The sequence below is a fragment of the Molothrus ater genome, chromosome Z, assembly GCF_012460135.2.
Source record: "Molothrus ater isolate BHLD 08-10-18 breed brown headed cowbird chromosome Z, BPBGC_Mater_1.1, whole genome shotgun sequence".
Taxonomy (NCBI): domain Eukaryota; kingdom Metazoa; phylum Chordata; class Aves; order Passeriformes; family Icteridae; genus Molothrus; species Molothrus ater.
This window is the reverse complement of record NC_050511.2, coordinates 46543382-46563294: the sequence shown is the minus strand read 5'-3', so window position 1 is coordinate 46563294 and position 19913 is coordinate 46543382. Positions and strand designations below refer to the sequence as shown.

General features: G+C 41.1%; 2 protein-coding genes across 4 annotated transcripts in view; both read right to left on the bottom strand.

Annotated features, from left to right (window-relative positions):
* Positions 1–251: 251 nt before the first annotated feature.
* On the bottom strand, positions 252–2524 carry LOC118699567 (acrosin-like). Its single transcript, XM_036403643.1, has 5 exons — positions 2463–2524; positions 1970–2182; positions 1402–1667; positions 985–1121; positions 252–584 (listed from the first exon to the last, which is right to left on the bottom strand). Exons 1-5 carry the CDS (start codon positions 2522–2524, stop codon positions 252–254), a joined length of 1011 nt encoding a protein of 336 aa, XP_036259536.1.
* Positions 2525–8634: 6110 nt separating this feature from the next.
* The window catches only part of LNPEP (leucyl and cystinyl aminopeptidase), a 49178-nt gene continuing 37899 nt past the window's right edge, over positions 8635–19913 (bottom strand). For all 3 annotated transcript variants that reach the window (XM_036403431.2, XM_036403433.2, XM_036403432.2), the window contains 9 exons: positions 19060–19220; positions 16450–16538; positions 15550–15730; positions 14685–14841; positions 13139–13323; positions 12319–12480; positions 11344–11484; positions 10289–10370; positions 8635–9284 (listed from right to left, as the gene is read on the bottom strand). In XM_036403431.2, the coding sequence (XP_036259324.1) occupies positions 9153–9284; positions 10289–10370; positions 11344–11484; positions 12319–12480; positions 13139–13323; positions 14685–14841; positions 15550–15730; positions 16450–16538; positions 19060–19220 (1290 nt within the window). In that variant the 3' untranslated portion in view covers positions 8635–9152. The remainder of the gene's footprint in view (positions 9285–10288; positions 10371–11343; positions 11485–12318; positions 12481–13138; positions 13324–14684; positions 14842–15549; positions 15731–16449; positions 16539–19059; positions 19221–19913) is intronic.

The following is a 19913-nucleotide window of genomic DNA, read 5'->3' as shown; positions in this document are numbered from 1 at the left end:
AATCATATTCTTCCTAGATGAGGGTGAAGGGTTCCCTGAGTTAAGGGCTGCTTGGGAAATGATCAAGCCAGTAGGATTTTATAAAATTTGGATGGAGAGTATTCTCAGAGCAGAAAATACAGGTATCTTTTTTTTTTTTTTGCTTACAATTTAACATTTAATTCAGTTTAATGAAATTCAAATTAATATAACTCTGAAGGAAAGGGTTGTGGTCCACTATAGCCTGAACTGCATGTGGTCCATTCTGCAGTTCAGAACAGTTTTCCCTTTAGGTACTGCAAGATATCCTTCAGCATAATAAAGAATTGCCTCAGCTTTTCACGTGGAAATGGACAGGGTTGCGTTGGCTGTGTAACTATCGGCTGGGGGGCTGCGGTGTAGGTTGGCGCTGGCGCTGGAGTAACTGTTGGAGTAACTGGCTTCCTTCCCATCGTTTTCCAGATCCAGTTGTAGTAGTACTGAGTGGAGGCGAAGACTGAAGGCCGTTTGGGTCTGGCACAGCCTATTCCCCAGCTGGTCACACCAATTTGCCAGAAGATGCCAGCGCGCTTGTCTTCGCAGACAAGAGGCCCCCCACTGTCACCCTGTAGCAGAGCAGAGAGGATTAAGGTGCTTTTGCATGCTCCTGAAAGCGGTTAGAGCTGGCTCCTTTACTCTCCCAGCCCCTGCCAGAACTGCATTCCTGGCAGAGCAAGGCTCTACTCAAGTGATGGGACCTGCGGGACCTTGACTCCCTTGGGAGCAGGATGGGGGCCTGTAAGGTGGGGCTTTCTGTCTCCCCTGTGCTTGGATGTTTCAGGGTTGGCATCTGGACCTCACTGAGCAAGGACTCATGGATGGGAAAGGGGGCAGAAGCTCCAGTGGTGGTGCAGAGCTGGGGCTGGGAGAGCAACTGTCCAGGGAAACCAGGTGCTGGGCTGTGCTTGGGTGGTGTGATGGGGCTGCCCACACTGCTGGGACTGGGGGACTACAGCATGCTCCTACCTGGCAGGTACTAACACCGCCCTGCCCAGCACACACGTGGAAGTCGTAGATGTACCCATCGAGCCACTCGCTACTGTTGCATATCTGGTTATTGACGAATTGAACCTTGGCCTGCTGCAGGATATCTCTACCTGATGCTGTGAGCAAAGAAAGGAATGAGTTCCCAGCAGCTCCTTGCCCATTCTCCTGGCCTGTGTGTTGAAATCATTCACTAGGGCTTGGTTCTGCCTCTAGAGAGCTGTTGGAGTGCTGTGTCACTGCTGTCTGGTGTTGGGCAGCAGCTCAGGCCCATCCCTCCAGAGACATATGTCCCACAGCCCAACTCTCATTTTGGCCTCTGCTGTCAGGAAGCCCCAGCCATCCCTCCCTGCTGTGCCAGCCATGACCTCAGGGCACAGGTCCCTTATGGGAACTCACATTTTACAATTCTATCACCCCAGCCAGCAACGTAGCAGTTTTTCATCTCTGGCAATTTCATCGAAGGTCCAGGCAGGCAGGCGGTCTGAATGTTATACCTGCACCGGACTGGCCTGTCCAATTCCAGCAAGGCCATGTCATTGTACTCAAGAACAGGAACGTATTGTTCGTGCATGATCAGTCGCTTAATCCGGCGCACTTCCACATCAGGGCCTGTTTGGGCCAATGAGGTGGCCCCAAACACGACGGCCCACTCGCTGAGGGGGCTGGAAGGCAGATGGAGAGAGGGGTGAGGGGGTGTGGAATCATGTGCTGTGACAGCCCAGCACTTCCCTGCCTTCTGCTTCCTGAGGCAGAGAGGAAAAACAGGACTACCGACAGCGAAAGTAGACTCGATATGTTAAGCTGGAGGCTGCTAGGAAACAGTGGCATGAGCCCACTCTTCTGCCTGAGCAGTCTCTCAGCTGGGCCCTGCAATGGCCTGGCACTAGGCACACTGCAAGGAAATGGGATGGGAATAGCATGCACTGGTGTTGTGCGGATATCCCTGTACCCTGGTCCTCCTTACTTGGTCCTGTTGATAAAGCAGTGGGCAGCTGAGAGGAGCCACTGTGAGCTGATGAGGGTCCCTCCACAGACATGCACAGACACAGGTGGGTTCCAGTAGCAACGGACACTGGCAATTCCTGCCCAGGCCCCAGTCCCTGGCAAGACATCTGAGCCACCCACAACGCGTGTGGAGCTGAGGGTACTAATCATGGGCCGGAGACCACAGGTCTGTCTGTAAGCAGAAAGTCATTACTGTCCAGTGAGAAGGCTTGCACAAGGCTTTGGTTGCAAAGCCAGCAGGGCCAGAGGTGGGTGGGCCTGGGCATATGTCGGCCCGTTTCTGCTTGAGCCCTGTAGACAAGTGGTGCCAGCAGTCTGGGTGCTGGTGATAAACTGAGGCTTCCCCCCAGGGTTTTGGAAACTGGTATGGCCACTGGTGGTAAGCGGGCATCCTCAGGGAACCCATTCAGCCTTTGCCTGGGTCTCCTCAGGTCAAGCCTGGGGCTACTTACCCACAGGTGCCATGTGCAGGCCCGCACAGAGCCAGTAGGATGAGGATGCACAGCAAAATCATTGTGGTCAGAGACAGAAGTCAGCTGCAAGGAGAGAGGGCTTGTCACCTCCAGTGCAGCTGCCAACGTAGTGCCCACAGAATTTGCACAGCTGCAGTGCCCTTGGCCCCGGAGCTGATGTCACAGAGGGACTGGTTCCATGTTCTGGGCATGGTGCTGGCCTCTGGAGGTGGTGGGGGGAAGGGCAACGTAGAGCCATAGAACAGAAAGGTCTGGATTGGAAAGTACCTTAAGGACCCACTAGTTTCAAACCCCAGCCATGCACATGGATGCCTTCCACTACACCAGGCTGCTCAGAGTCCTATCCAAGCTGGCCTCAAATGGTAACAGGAATGGGGCATCCACAGCTTCTTTGGGCAGGCAGCCTGTGCCAGCACTGTGACAATGATACAAGATTTTACTTGTCATCCAAAAATCCTACAGAATTTGCAGCAACAACAATTAAAAGCAACACACATTCAGATTTTTAAAAACAATTTGTGAAATTGTTTTCATTTTCTTTGCTTGAGACAGAAAAATCAACTAAACAAATGCAACTTGAGGCCTCAAGGAAAAAAAAAAGTTTCAATGCCTAAACTCTTTTGGGGTTGTTTAGAAACTAACTGTGAAAAATTCTAATTGAAAGTAATTTTCTTTCAATAAGCCAGAGCACCTTTACAGTTGAGCCTGTTCATTTAGTTGTTTCCATTGGACTGCTGAACAGCTTACCCCTATTTCGAGAGGTACAGCAGAGGCTGTGCATTGGACTGCCATTTCAGTTACTGCTAACAGGTTCCTCTCTTTGATTACCAAACTCCAATTTTCTTAGCTTTCATTTGATGAAGTTCAGGGAGGACCAAGAAGATGGAAGGTTTCTGCCCAGCTTTCCAGAGTCCAGTTTCAAGTTCCCTGGTGTGCTTACAGCACACACACAGAAGGATCAGATGTCAGAAGCCTAAGACACTGCATTTCCAGCTGCTGTCTCCAAGACCTGAAAACCCCTAGGATCTGCATTCCCTTATTACACTGAACCCTTGCCCTCCTCTCTGAGTAGGCAGTTCCAGCCTTTTGGAGGGACCTTTTCCCTTTGGGCATAACTTGCCTGCCCACAGCTGGATTTTGCAAATCCCAGCTCAGGGAGGCCTTGGCTCACACAGGAGAATGAGTGGGACTGCACACATGGCTATCTGTGAAAATAGGCCACTTTATTTCTACAGTAACTAAGTCACCATTGGCCATTGCACACATGTGGAGGAGTGTGGGCAGGACACAGTGGGCCTTTGGCACTGAGGCTACCTTTGGATCAGCAGGCCCCAGAAGGAAAAAGCTGTGGTCCACTGCAGCCTGAATTGCAGCCAATCAATCCCTCCCTAGCATGCCTTAGGCTCCAGGCTGCCTGCCTTCAAGCTGCAGTTTGACTTAAGCCCGAGATGAGGCTGGGCTTTTGTTTCTTAGAACTCAGTAAATCTGGTAATCCCTTTCCCCTGCCTTGGTTACAGGGGAAAAAGGAAACAAAAATATTTCAGTTTGTTGCTGCATTTCTTTGTCTTTTAAGGCAGAAATGCTCTTCATGTCATGCCAGCAGTGGTATTTTGGGCAAAGTGGGCATGAGTTTGATGCCTTTGGCTTTTGCAAAAGGAAAAGGAGAAAAAGAGGAAAAAAAAAGAAAAAATGAAAGAGAAAAGAGAGAAAAGAGAGAAAAAAACAGATACAGAGAAAAAAGGAGAAAAAAAATAGGATAAAGGTTTTCCCTGGAAAGTGTGTTTGTACCAAGGGAAGCCTGAACATCACGTGGTACCATTTCACAAATTTCACTTTTAGAGGTTCTTGAGGGCCTTTGTTGTTGATGGCCACATCCCATGGCCAAGTGTGATCTAAGGAGGTCTGCAGCTGTCACCTTTGCACATTGAAAGTTGCTGTGGTCAAAACTGCAGGGTTTTAGTTTTGCTTTGATATTTCCCCCAGTTTGGAAATTCCCCCTCCCCCCCTGCTCCTCCGTTTTTTTCCCCCTTAGGAACAGGGCAGGAAATTTATTTTTGGTCTGAAACTCTCAGCCTCTCTCTCTGTAATAAATACTTTCAGGTTCCCACTGCATTCAACATAGGTGATACTAAAGGGTGTTTTATATGGGTATGGGAAAAACTACAAGCCTGTGTTTTTAGAACTGCGCCTGGAGGAGAAGCCATGCCGAGGTGTGATGGTTATGGATTGCATGGAGGCAGGAGTGGATGATGCTTGGGAGGACATAAGAGAGCTGTACACCCCCAGCCCCAGCTTGTACCTTCCCCCTGCTATACAGATGAAGAGGCAGCAACTAACTGGGGAATGATGAGCAATGCTGTCAATACTCAGTGTGAGAAGTCAGAAGGGGGTGTCTACTAAAATCCTGTAGAAGGGCCATCAGTGTTGTGGGTCTGTCCATTGCACAAAGTCCCTGCACCTGCTGCACAGTGTTACAGCATGTGCAGCAAAATATGCTGTGATGCTACATTAATAAACAGCTATTTCCACAGGCTTTAAAAATATCAGATCTTTTAAACCAAGGGGGAAAGCATCTCCAGAAGCTCTGGTGTGAGCCTTCACCACAGGGCTGGACAATTCATAGTTGGATTTCTCACAAAGGCTGCTCCTAACTTGGAGAGGTCAGAATGATGTGATAGGGTGCAGACATTCTTCTATGATTTTTTTTTTATTCTTGAGCTCATCATCATGGGGCTGATTTGATCTTGTCACTTTGTGCCATGCAAAGATTTTTAAAAAAACCTGAATTTTTTATTTAATGAGTCATGAACAAATCAGAGTTGTTCAGCCAAAGCTGAAATTTGAGAAGAGGTTTCATTTCAGGAACACTTGCTGCCTGCGCTTGTTGCAAAGCTGGAGCAAAATGGACTTCGAAGAAAGGACAGGACTGCACCATTAAGGGATACAATAAAAATGAAATCAAGAGAAGTTGGTGTTTCCTCCTTGGATGGATTCACTGATTTAACTGTGGTTTCTGCATCAGCTGGCTCCCCAGTATCAAGAGCATGCCACTTTTTTGCAGACCTCTGAATCCTGTGCAAGGGTGTGCAGATACCACTGATCAGGCACAACCACTGGCATCATGAACCCCACAGCTGAAAGCATCAGAAAGAAGAGGCCTTTGCTCCAACAGAGCAGGACTACAGCAACAATCCACATCACTCACTAATCTCCTGGGGGCTATGTGGGCACTATGTGAGTCTTCTGCAGGCAGGTCCATGTGGCTAGTTCTTGTGAGGGACAAGTGGCATTGTTTAGCAAGATGACCTTTTTCCAGACTTTTTTTTTACATTTAGGGCAGTTTAAACACATATTTTAGCTAAACACAGCTTCCTTAGAGGGATCCTGCCTTTAAAAATCGAAGTGTGGGGAAGAAAGCAGTCTATCCTTACGCAGAGGTGAAATAGATGTTTCTCTCCCATGGCTCTGGGCAAGCCTGCACAGACCTAGGGGTAAGGACCTAGCACAATAATAATGGCTGAACTGGTGCACATCTGATGCCCACTTTGAATGTGAGCACAATAGCCACAGCAACAGGATGGAGCTTTGTCTTCTATCCCCAGGCACCCCACTCCAGTGGGTATAGCTCATCCTCAGGACCAAGTAGGATGAGCAGCATATCCCTCATGACTTGTTCTCTGAGCTGGATGAGAGCTGTATGAGAGAGGCTGAAGATGCTGAGTGGAAAGAAATGGCAAGGTAAATCCCTGCTGCTGCCTGTGATGGGAGAGAAGTGCCCACACTGGCAGTATCCTCAGGCTCTGCCTTCTGCTCTCTGAACACTTTCTGCAGCTGCAGGTGCTTGCTGATCTGAGCAGCCTTCTGCTCTTGCCACCACAGAAATTTAGCAATGGAGTTGGAGATCTGGAGCTGAAGAGGAAGTAAAAGACAGTATCAAGTGCAGGATCAAGCCCTGTGAGGCCACTCTGTCCTTGCAGAGCCTCTGAGTTGAGGAGCTGCACCACCAATGAAAGGGTGCTGCTCGACAATTGTGTCAATAGTATCAAAGACACTGATGGTAATGTGCAAGCCACATTCCTCTGGGAGTAGCCAAGCGTGGTTTGTCACACAGCCCTTCTCTCCCAAATCAACCCTGCCCCAATGACAATATCCTTTTTTGGAAGTCCTCCTGTATCTTCAAATTCTGTAGTCATCCCTCTAGCATTGCTAAGGCTGGCTCATTAAGTAAATTCCTAAGGTGTCTAAGGAAACATCTGCTTACTACACTTCAGCCTATTAGTCTGCATTTTGTACAGCCCCTAAAAGGTGGTGTCCTACATGTGGTAGTCTCACTTACTAAGTACTACTTATCTATACTGAGAATTCCATAATCCTGCATTACCTGGGTGACCCTGAACAGTTCAAGTTTTTGTCCTGCACCTATGGCTAAGCTTTATTAGCCTTACTCACACTACCTCTAACCAGAATCCAGCCAATGGGACATCCAACTCTCTCTGGCTCTCAGGGTGGAGTGGCAGTCCTCACCTTCCCTTGGAGGCTTTTTCACAGTCCTCCTAACACTGGGTTTCTGCTCACTGTCCTGCACTGACACCTCACCCTTTTCCTAACCCTCACACTGCCCTAAGCCATATCCAACATGAACTTTGCCAGCAAAGGCAGTCTGCCTTGCACCAGCTCTTCGATATTTCAGTCTTCATCAATTCCCAATACACTCAAAAAAGGACAATTGTATTTAAGCATTTCTCATGGAAGGAGGAATTGACTCCACTACAACTGATTAATAGGGCTGGAGACTCCCTAACAGAAAAACAATTTTAAAACCTCTACAACTGACATAACAAAAGTATGCATATGCTACAAATGGTAAAATGAAAAAACCTCCCCAACTTTCCAGATTTTCTTAGTACACTTTCTTGTCTAAAACTCAGCTCCATGTTATTGCTTCATACCTGTCACTAAAGCATTTTAATAGAATAGTGACAATTTTTAAAATTCCAGCGCAGAAATCAGAAGATGGGATCCTCTTCCACAGTTTTGATTTTAAATTTTTAAAGACTCAATACTGTGGCCAGGAATGAAATAAAACACATGTGGCAGTGCAGCAGAGATAGAAAAGTGGAAGTTTACAACTGACTTCTAATTTAATTTAAGAAGTGACTAGGAAGAAAAAGATGGCATATATATGTACATATACATACAAACACACACATTATATATATATATATACACAAATATTCAAAGACGGAAATAGTATTTCTGTAGAATTTGAAAGATTTAAAATACAGAAGGAATCAAAGTAATAACACACGGAGTATAAAAATTCCAAGAATATACTTAATTGCTATTCTCATTCCATAATTTAACAGTTAAAAATCGGCTAGCATGAAACCAGAAAACATACAATGGTAGTGAAATGAAAAGATAAAAAGTATGTTTACTCTTGCATGTATTGAGTATATATATGCACTGTAACTCCAAAATGGCTTTTTTCACCACTTCTGAAAGACACAGATTGCACTGCAGGTATTGCATCTTTATAGTGTTGCACATTAGGGTTTTAGCTCCTATTCTTTAAAAGATTTTGAGGATTTGTCTCACAAGATTTTTTATAATAGTAGAAAAACAAATCGTTAAGATCTAAAATAGAAGCTTTCCTAAAACTAAGGCCATGAAGAGAGAACAATGATGACAAATTACACTGTGATTTCCAAGTTATCAGGCAATGAAAGACCAGAAGCTTACAAAAATGAAGTGACTGACTAATCATCAACTGCAAATGCTCTGCATCAAGTGGTGAAATTGAAAGTCAGTAGTCAAAAGGGCACAAATCAGTATCAGTCTAACAGATGAACTAACCTGAAAAAATACAACTCTGTGCAGCTGTTGCAGAGACCAATACTGCAAAATCAGTTAAAGTTCGACAATTAATGATGAGATTCTGAAAACTATCTGATCAATTCAGAGTACAAGTTCCAAAGCCACACCACTGTTTCGGGAAATCTCATCTCTAAAATGCTTGGCTTTGTTGTTTCTTCTTTTCCATACTACCATCCAGCCACTTTTACATATCAAATTGTATATTATTAGTATAAGATTTTTTTAGTGTGTAATTCCTAAAGAACACCATGAAAATAAAAAATTCAAACTTAAATTGAATTGGAATTGTATTTATTTCGCCTCTTAAACTTCATAACATTCACTACTACTTAACATATCTGAAATATAATTCTGTTTCACAACAGCTTCTATATCTACAAATGTGGAAACCACATACAGTTTTGCATTAAGAAAATATCTACTGCTTAATGGAGCAGCCTGCAAAGAAGTCACGGTAACTCTTTCTTTCTTACCTGTCAGTATTAACCCTCTGCCAAGAAACTATTACACAACTCCAAAGGAAAGGGCATAAGTTTCACATATAAAATTATATTTAATCATTTGTGCAGATGCTTGGTCAATAGATGAAAACAGTTTAGGGTAAGTACTTATATATTGCTCCAAATGCTTCAAGGAAAATAAAAATTTATCTGAGACATGCCCTGAGCTATCTAGATTCCTTAATAGTGCAATGTTGCAGTGATGCCTCGTTTCACCCTGGCTTTTGCAAATGAAACACAATAACTGCTCACAGAGCTCCTAAATGGCTGACACAGCACAGTATTATATGCACTACAGCAGCTCTTGCAGCTTTGCCAAGTTTCTCTCCATCCACTGGATATTGAGCTGAATTGTGTCAATTGCCTCTTTTACACAATGCAGTTGAGAACTCTCTTCTGATTTTGACTCAAAAAATGACTTGACCTGCATAGCAAGAATAAAGAAATAAAATCTTAATTAAAATCAATACTAGCCACACAAATAGGTTCTGCAGCAAAGGCTATACACACATGTTGCAGCAAATCTGTTTTTGAGAATTGTTTGTATCAACGCAGTAAGCAAACCTCTCAAAGGATTTCCCAAAATGCAAGGAAAGCATTTTTCACAGATACAGCACCAATAACTAATTTGGTTTCAATATGTCATTTCACCAATAAACAGACATTCATTTACCATATCACAAAGCCAACAGAGAGTATGCAGAGTTCTGAAAAAGGAGTGCTATTCTGTGACAAAGAATTGGTTGTTGCAAGCAACCCTCTCCAGCATTCTGGAACAGCCCCCACACCCAATCATCATTATAACTATCAATGCTAACACCTAAAATATTATGGGTCAAACCATTAACACCAATCTCTACCAAATTATCTGAATGAAAATATTAGACTAAACCGTAAACAATTCTCGATACATTAACTTCAAGCCTTGTTAGAAGACAACAGAGCTTTCTGAAAGCTATTAAACAACTCTTGACTGATACTCAACTTCCACAATAACTCTTTGGGATTGATGATGGAAAAAACCAGCAAAAAGCAGTTTTTATGGCACAGTATCACATTTCAGAGATACAGAAAGCAAATCTTGTCTACAAAATCTAGACCAAAATTACATATAGATCAAGTCATTACTTTGTGAGACAGTGTGTTCCAGTGTAGAGGAAAACAGAGCAGTATAAACCAATAACTGGGTTCAACTCTGTAATGCAACTCTGTCACAGACTCAGTATATAATCTCCCAGTGTCTATGCATATATTTACCAAATGCGAAATAGGGAAAGCAACTGATAGGGAAAGAAACTGATATACATACTCTCAACAGTATGTCAAGGATATAAATAACATGTGAACATGTGTTTTCCTCATCCTTCAACTAAATGAAAACAGCATTGGCACTGGAAAATAACCCTTTCTGGCAGATTGTGCACCAACCTCAAGCAGATGTGCCTTTGTTGCAAACTGAGAAGTTGACCAGGTAATAATATTCTGGATAGTATATGAGCCTAGGTGAAACCTGTAAGACAAACAAACATTTTCAGCTAGGAGACACTTTAAGATGAAGTTTTGGTTTATGTATGCATTCTTTTCTACTATTTCTACTTTTTTGTTTAGTAGTTCGAAAATATTAAAAGAACTTAAATACAATACCTTACATTACAATTACATACCTTATTTTTCAAAAGAAATAAATGTTCTTAGAAATCCAAGCCTCTAGCTCCCTATTTCCTCTAAAATGTAACATCAGAGCAAAAGCCATGGATTCTATCACTGATCAAACAGTAAAGAACTGAGGATACCACATAGTGAATATCAAGATCTGTATTTGTGGTACGTATGTGTTCTAAAGCTCTACCAGAATTGAACTTGCAACCAGGTTTTCCTTCAAGCAAAGTAACTCTGTAATATTGGTTATAAAGAGCTTGCTAGAGCAGAAGTTTTTGTAGAGGAGAAACTTTTCAATCAGAATGAAACTATTTAAAATCAAAGCTGGGATTTAGAAACAGGTTTCTAGTATTGTTGGCTTTCTGAAGACTTGGGGAGCCAGCTTTCCTGCTGGGTATCCTTCAAGGACAGTGAAAGACAACATATTTCTGAAGCAAGTGGGATATTTTGATTACTTGGTTTTAGGAGTGCTGTGACAATTCAGAAAGTATAAATACTGAATTATTTCCCTGGATGTCCTTTTGAATCCATTTGATCCACATAAATATCTTTCAACTGAACCAATCATCTTAGAGACAGCAACCTTTCAAGAGAAATTAAGATCAAGATTGTTCAGAATTACTGTGAGGCTCTAGGATGATTGTTGAGAGTTCAAATTTTATGTAGCAAGTTATATTTGCAAACTCTGATTTTAAAACATGATTTAGAATTTTAATATGAATATTCTTATATGAACACTCATATTTATGGTCTTGTTTGAAACAAAGAAACAGGTGCTTTTGCCACTGTGAGGCTGAAAGTTTCAGCTGCATGAAAAGCCTTACTTTCGTGTAAGCTTTTCCCAGTTCTCTTTGACGAAGTCCCAGGTCAGCAAATATCCAGGCAAACTCTGGCTAATGGTTGATATGATATGTGAAAGCTCCTGTGACCTGATGATTTCTCCTTCAAGACTGTTCTGCATTAGCCTAGGAGACAAAGCATATGCAAAGACACAGGAAAAAACCCCATGATTCATATGTTCACACGTGTTTCCTAAAAGTCCTCAATTAGATGGAAAAAATGATATAACACATCAAGCAAGCAAATTCTGGTACCTGGAAGAAATCAATGTTACATTTTATTACAACAACTGTATTTACTTACATTTAATTTCCAGAAGTCAGAATGACCTTAGCTCTAATCCAAGTACCTGAATTTTCACTGGTGTTGGAAAAGATGAAGTAAATTCTAATAATTTGTAAAAGAAAAACAACACATTGAAGATGTAAGAGAGGGAAGCTGAAGACCAAATTAGCATGACAAGTCTGTGTTGTCCATGCAGTATTAAGATTTAATCTACAGAGAGGAACATAATGTAAAGTCAAATTGTCACCCAAATAAAGTAATGGAAAAAAGAAGAGCAAAAAAACCCAAACAACAAATATACCTCAATTAGCTATTATTTTGATTATAAATATTTATCAATCTTTTAAGGCTCTACAGAGCAGCCTGCAATTCTGCTACCTGCACTGCAAAATCTGAAATTCTGTGTTACCAGTAGTGCAAAGCCTGTAAGTTAAATTCTTTTCTCTTTATGCATATTCAGAATTTGGTTTTTTGTGTTGCTCTGTTACGTAAGTTATTTTTAAGTGAAAAATATCAGGTTCTTTGTGTGTATGGAAGGCTGTGCAAAACATTTGGATAGATTTTCTTCAGCAATCAGAAATTTTTTCAACAATAGAAAAAAGGAAATGCACTTTTCCTGGAAGATTTTATCACTTGTAATTTACACAGCATAGAACTTTTTGGTGCCTTCATACCAGATCAGCTTTCTGGCATCTTCTGTGCTGGCCAAGGCTTCAATCATTTTGCTTTTCTCTGCTTCAGAAACTGAAGAGAAGTACATCTTCAGGAGGAATTCCCAGCCATCATCAGACTTGGCTCCAACTGCAAATATGGCTTTCATAACATCACTAGGCAGACTACAGGGAAAACAAAAACAACAAAACAAATAAACACAGGGGGTACAAAAATGCTCACCTGAGGAAAGAAGAAGGAAGTCATAAAATTAAAATACTAACTTGAAGGAGATGCCTCTCTTTGGAGCAAATTGATTCTGTAGCAATTGTTAAGATTTGGCATTACTGAATTCATGCCAATCTAATACTTTCAGTCACTAGGAACAAGCAAATCATTTAGCCACATGAAAACAAAGTAAATTGTACATAAAATTGAGAATTTTCTACAGTTAAAAATGCACATGAATCCACAGCAGAAGGAATTCTGCACGATAAAAACGTGTGTTTTGGCTTTGCCACTAAGTAATCTTCTTTCAGCATGCAGCTCAGGAAATGTAGATGAAAAAATACTTATGGCTGGTTTTGCAGTAAAACTAAATGAGACTGGAGACAAGTCTGGCACAGTCACCCTCTCATTGTGAAACAGCAATTACTTCTACACATGGAACAGTTAAAGACAGAATCACATTCTTTATCAATACTAAGTCGATGGTGGTGGTGTGGTGGATTTTTTTTTTTTGATTGTTCTGTTTGCTGTTGGAGTGTTTTTCCCAAGTACAATGTGGCAATGTAACAGGAAAGGGGATGGGAAAAAGAAGTAGAAGCTCAGTTTTTGTGGTACCTTACTGTTCCATTAGACTTCATCCAAGTCTGAAACATCTTAGCAGCAGTTGTTCTACAGTTTCTTATATCATGGGTGCAGGCAAAAGCCAGCAGTGTTGACCGGAGCTCTCGTTCAGACAGGGTCCCATCATCTGTCCAGTGCTGTTGATCCATTTTATCTCCAAGCAAGTGCTCTATCCTACGCTAAAAGAGGAAAAAGTTACTAGCAATAGCTAATCCCTTCCAAGAGGATTTTCTATATAGAAAATTAGTTAAAGTAAGAAAAAAAAAAAATAAAAGGTTGAGCTTTTGAACTGTGGAAGCTAAACATGGTAGGTTTTCATCTATATATTACAACTTACACATGCTATTTCTTAACTGTAGGAATAAGTACCAGATACCACATAAATCTGAAAGACAGGCCAGATTACATGTTAAACTGCACATTGAAACTGAAGACTCCTCTCTGAGCCTCCTGTAATCAGCTTACAATCACAAGCACTACAACTTCTGGACGTTTAACTGCTTTTAACTTCACCAAGTCACAGTAAATACACCTTCATTTAGCACAAAGCAACAGCTTTTGTATGTCTATAGGCCGAACACCCTTCAGTTTTGTAATTCTGCAGCTTGCCAAAACCACAGCTGGATGCCTGATCAGCCAGCACATTTAATCTGAAAATTCTGAACTTAAATAAAACTGCATAGACACTGCATTGCAACCCAGAGCTTGGGCTGTTTATAGCAGATTCTTAACAACTTTGGGTACATTAAAACACTGCTTTTTTTCCTTGTGTTTCCTTAAGCACTCACAAATTATCCTTTCCTAGCATAAAGAAAAAATGTCTGCTATTTTATCTAATAATTTAATAATTTTCTTACAGACTAAATCCCTTTACTGATGCTTTACGCTGCAAAGCAGCAAAGGTCATTTTAAACCAGTAGATGAATATGGACAAGAAGCTCCATAATAAGAAGGTAAACAGAGAAATGAAAGATATATGCTCATCAAGAACTGAACCTACAATATTGATTTCACTGTCAAGTCTGTAGCATTACATTGTATTACTCCTTTACGCAACTGGAACAGGACAATGACAGTTTCTACTTCTACAGAAAACAGTTCCAGTTTTTTCTCTTGTCTCTCTACAAAGCAAATAGATCTATGATCTCTAGCCACTGTAACTTTTGAAAATAACTTTTCTGTACAAGAAAAGTATATGGAATCTGTTTAATTACATATTTTTAGTAAACTCACCTGTATGGGCACTTTAAGATAGCCCCAGACACCACTGCACCACACTCCCTACAAAACATTTTGGGGCATATGGGTATGGTATGGAAACAGGGGAAAGAGAGGGTAAGAAGCTGGTGCAAAAAATGTAGCATTTTGGTAAGAGACCATTAGAAAAAGCTGACAAGACTGGCAACTCTCTAGAATCCCCATCCAACTTAGTGAAATTAATGAATATGTTCAGCAGTCAACATGTAAAAAGAGAATGTAACTATAAAGAACATGATAGCTAATTATTTAGAATTATCATTTATGAAAACCTAAGACGTACCATGACTCGTGCTGCCAGTTGTTGTTCACCTTTTTTGTCTAAAAGGCTGTATATAAGACTCAGCTGGAACAAAGCTTGAGTAAGTGGTGCAGTGCTGCTCTCTTTCTTGAGGTAATCAATCAACTCAAAGGCCTTTTCCAAAGACTCTCTTCCTAGACTATGGGTCAATGAACACAAACATTAAAATGGATTACAAAACAAAAGCACTCCCTGAAACAAATCAGAAAGGATGCTTTCTATTACACTAACAGAGAGAGAAGTGAATAGAAGGGATGACATAAGAAAACAATTTACATGTAGAAATTTTCATATTTTAACTTCAGCAAGATTACAACAAAGCAACAATGGCCACTAACAGGCCTCCAGTTAACAAAAATTGAAAACGGGTAAGGAAGTGTGGCAAGGATGTCTGAAAATATTTATCATAAATAAGAGTATTCAGATAGAATAGCAGTTTCTGAAAAGACAATCCAGTATGTTCCACCTTGCCTGCTTCTGATAGTGGTGGTCAAACACATGAGAGGGCACCAGTAAAAATTTAAGAGGGAAATAGCTTACTTTTCTGAAGTGAAGCACTAGAGTACAGGAAAACAGTTAGCAGGCAGATTACTGGACATTAAAGAAAGCAGTATCTTCCAGAAATGGAAACTATCATGTGACTCTCTGTGATTCAAACAAATAGATGATGCTAAAAAGAAGAGGGAGATAGCATCTAGAGCATCAGTGAACAGTTCCAACAAGGCTATTGAAGACTGAGTTACACTTCCTCTAAAGCAGTTGTCTCTAGAAACTAAATCTGGTCTTCTCTGACTTGGAAAAAACTTGAAACACATATTAAATACCTTTTCCAATACCGAAGTCTTACCGTGCAAGGTTGAAGATATTGTTGATCAAATTCGCTCTGTCTTTAGGACTCAGAGCAGTGTGGTTTTTTTTCAAGAGATCAATCAGTGTCTTCCAGTCTTCAGCATAGTGTACTATGTAATAGCCATTCATGTCCACATTGAATTTTATCCATTCCACCTCTTCTGGAAGTTCAATGACATCTAGTAGACAGACAAGATGTTATCAAAAACATTTAACAACTGAAACAAACATTTAACAACTGTTTGTCCAAATCAAAGTCTATGAAGTAGACTAGTACCAGAGAGACAGCAAATTCTTTCCCACTATTTTCCCCTATAATGACAAAGGAAAAGCCAGTAAAAGAAGGTTTTGAAATACAGCTTAAAAATTCCAGGCTGTACTTCCTCATCCCTCTTCCTACACCTGACTGAATGAACATTATCACAGTCCACCCCAAGTTGCAGCAGTTAATTTTTCTCCTTTTGTCCAGTTGTTCTTTCAAACAGCCCCACCTACAGTTCCAAATACAATATTTTCCTACACAGTTAAATAAAATAAACATTTCAGTGGAAAGTTACTTCCTAACATTTCAGCAAACTGGCAGATGAACTTTCACATAACTTGCTCTCTAAAGAACATGCAGTTTGAGAGACTGTGTGTATGCACTGTGATGAAAAGCATAGGCTTTCACAAATTTCAAACCTATGATTCTGTTCCAGTTGCTGTCATGTATTTATACACAAAATGCTACAGAGAGCTCTCTGATGATGACAACATTGGCAGTGCTCTGCTCCAGATCTCTGAAATTATTTTGTACCCTGTAGGCCTTCAGCTTCACATCTTACTCAAGGGTGCTCTCAGAAAAATCATGTACCTGTAACACAAAATTAACTTGCTACCAAAGCTTTTAGTCACATACCTGACTTCTGATCCAGTAAATATGCATTAGTGCAATGGGTGAAGTTGCACCTATTTGTTATGTAAGTGAGAGGAATATGCCACAGGTAACTGCAAAGGAAAACAAATGTTTACTGACATGTTAGATACATATTATCTCCCTTGAATGGTTTGTTTTAACTTAATTTGTTTTAATATAATTTAATGTATATAATTTTGTATACTAATAGTACTAGAATCACTGAATGCTGGGTAGAATAATAAAGTATAAATCTCACATAATCAGAATATGATGAAAGAATAAATGCACAGCATGTACAGAAATTATTTTTTAAATCCCACCATGCTGAAAAATGAGTAAATTTTATAGAACAGACTTGATTCAAAGAGACCTTTTAAGGTCATCTAGTTCAGGTTCCCTGCAGTAAGTAGGAACACCTTCAACTAGATCATGTTGCTCAGAGTCCCATTCAACCTGGCCCTGAATGTTTTCAGGGATGGGGCATCAACCAACCCTCTGGGCCACCAGCACCACTGTCTTACCACCCTTATCATAAAAATACTATTCCTTATATGTAGTCTAAACCTACCTTTTTTTATTTTAAAACCATTATTCTTTGTCCTATCATGACAGGACCTGATAAAAAGTCTGTCCCCATCTTTCCTTTAAGTACCTGAAAGAATGCAGTGACGTTTCCCCAGAGCCTTTTGTTCTCCAGGGAGAACAGCCCAAATTGTCTGTCTGTCCTTGTATAGGAGAGGTGTTATGTCCATCTGATTGTTTTCGTGAACCAACTCTGGACTCATTCCAACGGTCCATGTCCTTCCTGTGCTGGGACCCTAGAGCTGGTTGCAGGGCTCCAGGTGGGCTCTCACCAGAACAGAGTGGAGAGGCAGAATCCCCTCCCTCCCCTGTTGCCCACATAGCTTTGGATGCAGCTCAAGATACAACTGGAATTCTGGGCTGTAAATGCACGCTGCTGGCCTGTGTCCAGTACCACAACTCCCCCAAGTCCTCCTTTGCAAGGCTGCTCTTGATTTGTTCATCCCCAAGCCTGTGTTGATACCAGAGGTTGGCCTGACCAAGGACCCACTGCTCGAACTTGTCCAGATTCCTCTGGACGGTATCCCTTCCCCCCACCACACCAACTGCTTGGCTGTTGGACCACTCGGCTTGGCATCACCTACAAATTCTCTGTGGGAGCACTTGATCCCACTGTATACATCATTGATAAGATCTGAAACTGCACTAGTCCCTGATGGATTCCACTTTTCCTAGTACCTCTTTCCCAGTTCCAGCATGCTAGCAGCTAGTCCAAAATCATACAGACAGTAAATCTCTGGCTGCATCAGAAATTCATCCAGTATGATTTTTACCTGAGTCCAACGTTGTTTTTCTGATCTTTTACAAGGTTTAACTAAAATTAAAAAATGATCCAAGTACCAGACTCAAATTCCAAATCATAGTATAGAAACCAAAATTCATTGCATAGCACAAAGACTTTCTTAAGGGAACTGCAAGCTGGAAGAAAAATGCTAAGGAGGCTCATAACGATGGTAAGGACTTGGCTATTTAGGGAAAAATATAAATCTGAGTGGGATGAAAGAAGCTGCACATATTAATCTGATTTTGACAGGGGTCCTCTCTATGTATGATTCACATAGACTACTCTTTTTCTAAACCTTTTCATACATGCCCCAAATTTATATCAACTAGAAGCAGAAATTACTTAGCTTAAAAATCCTTCCCTTCTTCCCTTACCTTTCAACCCCACATTGCTTTTCTTTCTCTGCACAACAAAAATAAAACAGAGCCCTCTAAATTCCTACATTTCAAGAGACAAATTTCTTTCAGAGACCTATTTTTCTGCAAGGTGATGCAATGGACATAGCTCTTGTTAAATCTAAAAAACAGAATAAAACCAGCAAAATATCAAAAGAATTCAGACTTACATATTTTTGTTAGAAGACACTGTCAAGGGTCATAAGGTAAGTCACATTTGCAGTAAACAAAATTTTAAAACTACCAACTGCCACATCTTTGCTTCTTCAGTATTAGCGTATGTATTTCCTTGTAGGTTTTGGTACAATAGATATTGCCTCTGTTGTACATTCAGTTATTTGCTGTCATGTAGTAGTGTCATCTTAAAATTTCAAAGCCAAGAAAGCATTGATTCTAGTTTCTCTACATTCTTGTAGCAAAGCCCAAAGTATACAACTGAATTTTGGGAGTTAGAAGCAGAGGCTCTAAAGTAAGATACATACATTTTTAACTTCTGTGAAACTTCTGCAGCCTGCTTTTCTTTAGAGTCTTGTTAAACACACAAAACTTTCTCTAATGTACTTATGAGATCTGCCTTTTGGTATTGAAAACCAACTCATGATTTCAAGCTTAAAAGTTTCAGGAAAAGGATGCATGTAAGAAATTCAGATTACAAAGGGTGTCCCTGATTTTTTACCAGTTGCTTCAGTGGAAATAGACATGGACCTTCAGGCAGATACTAGATGAATTCTCTGTTACTACCTGCCTTCAAAGTAAACACTAAAAGGCCTGAATACAAGTCAGAAAGATGTACAAACTTAAGACAGCAGCTTACTTTTAATGGATAAAAGGTATTAAGAAGGTAATAACCTTGCATCTGATGTCCAATTTTCTGGTTCCGCACAATACAGAAATTTCTCTTGTTGTACTGAAATAATCTTTCCCTTTCGGACAACCGTGACTAAAGGAAATCCTTTATGCACAATCCAAGTCTTCATCATTTTTTTTACATCTAGTGTTCCATTGGTAATCTGTAAAAACAATCATAACATAAAAAGCAAATGGAGAACACTTAATTTTCTTCTTAAGTTACCAAGTAAGTGGTTGCATGATTTTGCACCTGGAAACAATCTACCTGGACAGTGGACTTGAAAATTTCCCTCCACTCTCTGAGCCCCAGCCATCCAGACAGTTCTTAACCCAATAAAGAGTGCACCTGCCCAGGCCATGAGCTGCCAGCTTTTCTAGGAAAATGCTGTGGGAGACAGTATCAAAGGCCTTGCCGACGGTCAGGTAGACAACATCCACAGCCTTTCCCCTGTCCACCAAGTGGGTCACCTGGTCATAAAAGGAGACCAGGTTGGTCAGGCAGGACCTGTCCCTCCTAAATCCATGCTGGCTGGGCCTGGTTCCCTGGGTGTCCCGTATGTGCCCTATAATGGTACTAAAGATGATCTAGTCCGTGACCTTCCTTGGCACTCAGTCCAGGCCAATAGGCCTGTAGTTCCCCAGACCCTCAGTCCTTCCCTTGTCCTTCCTGACTTCTCTCCACCCTCCTTTCCCTGGCCTCCATGATTCCCACAGCCTTGCTGACTCTAGTCCTCATTCTCTTCTACCCAAGCCCTTGCTTTATTGATCCCTTCACACTAGTTTTAAAATTAGACACAGCCTTATGCCTGCCTTATAATTTGAGCGCTGCCTGTACAGTCTGCTTTCCTAAAATT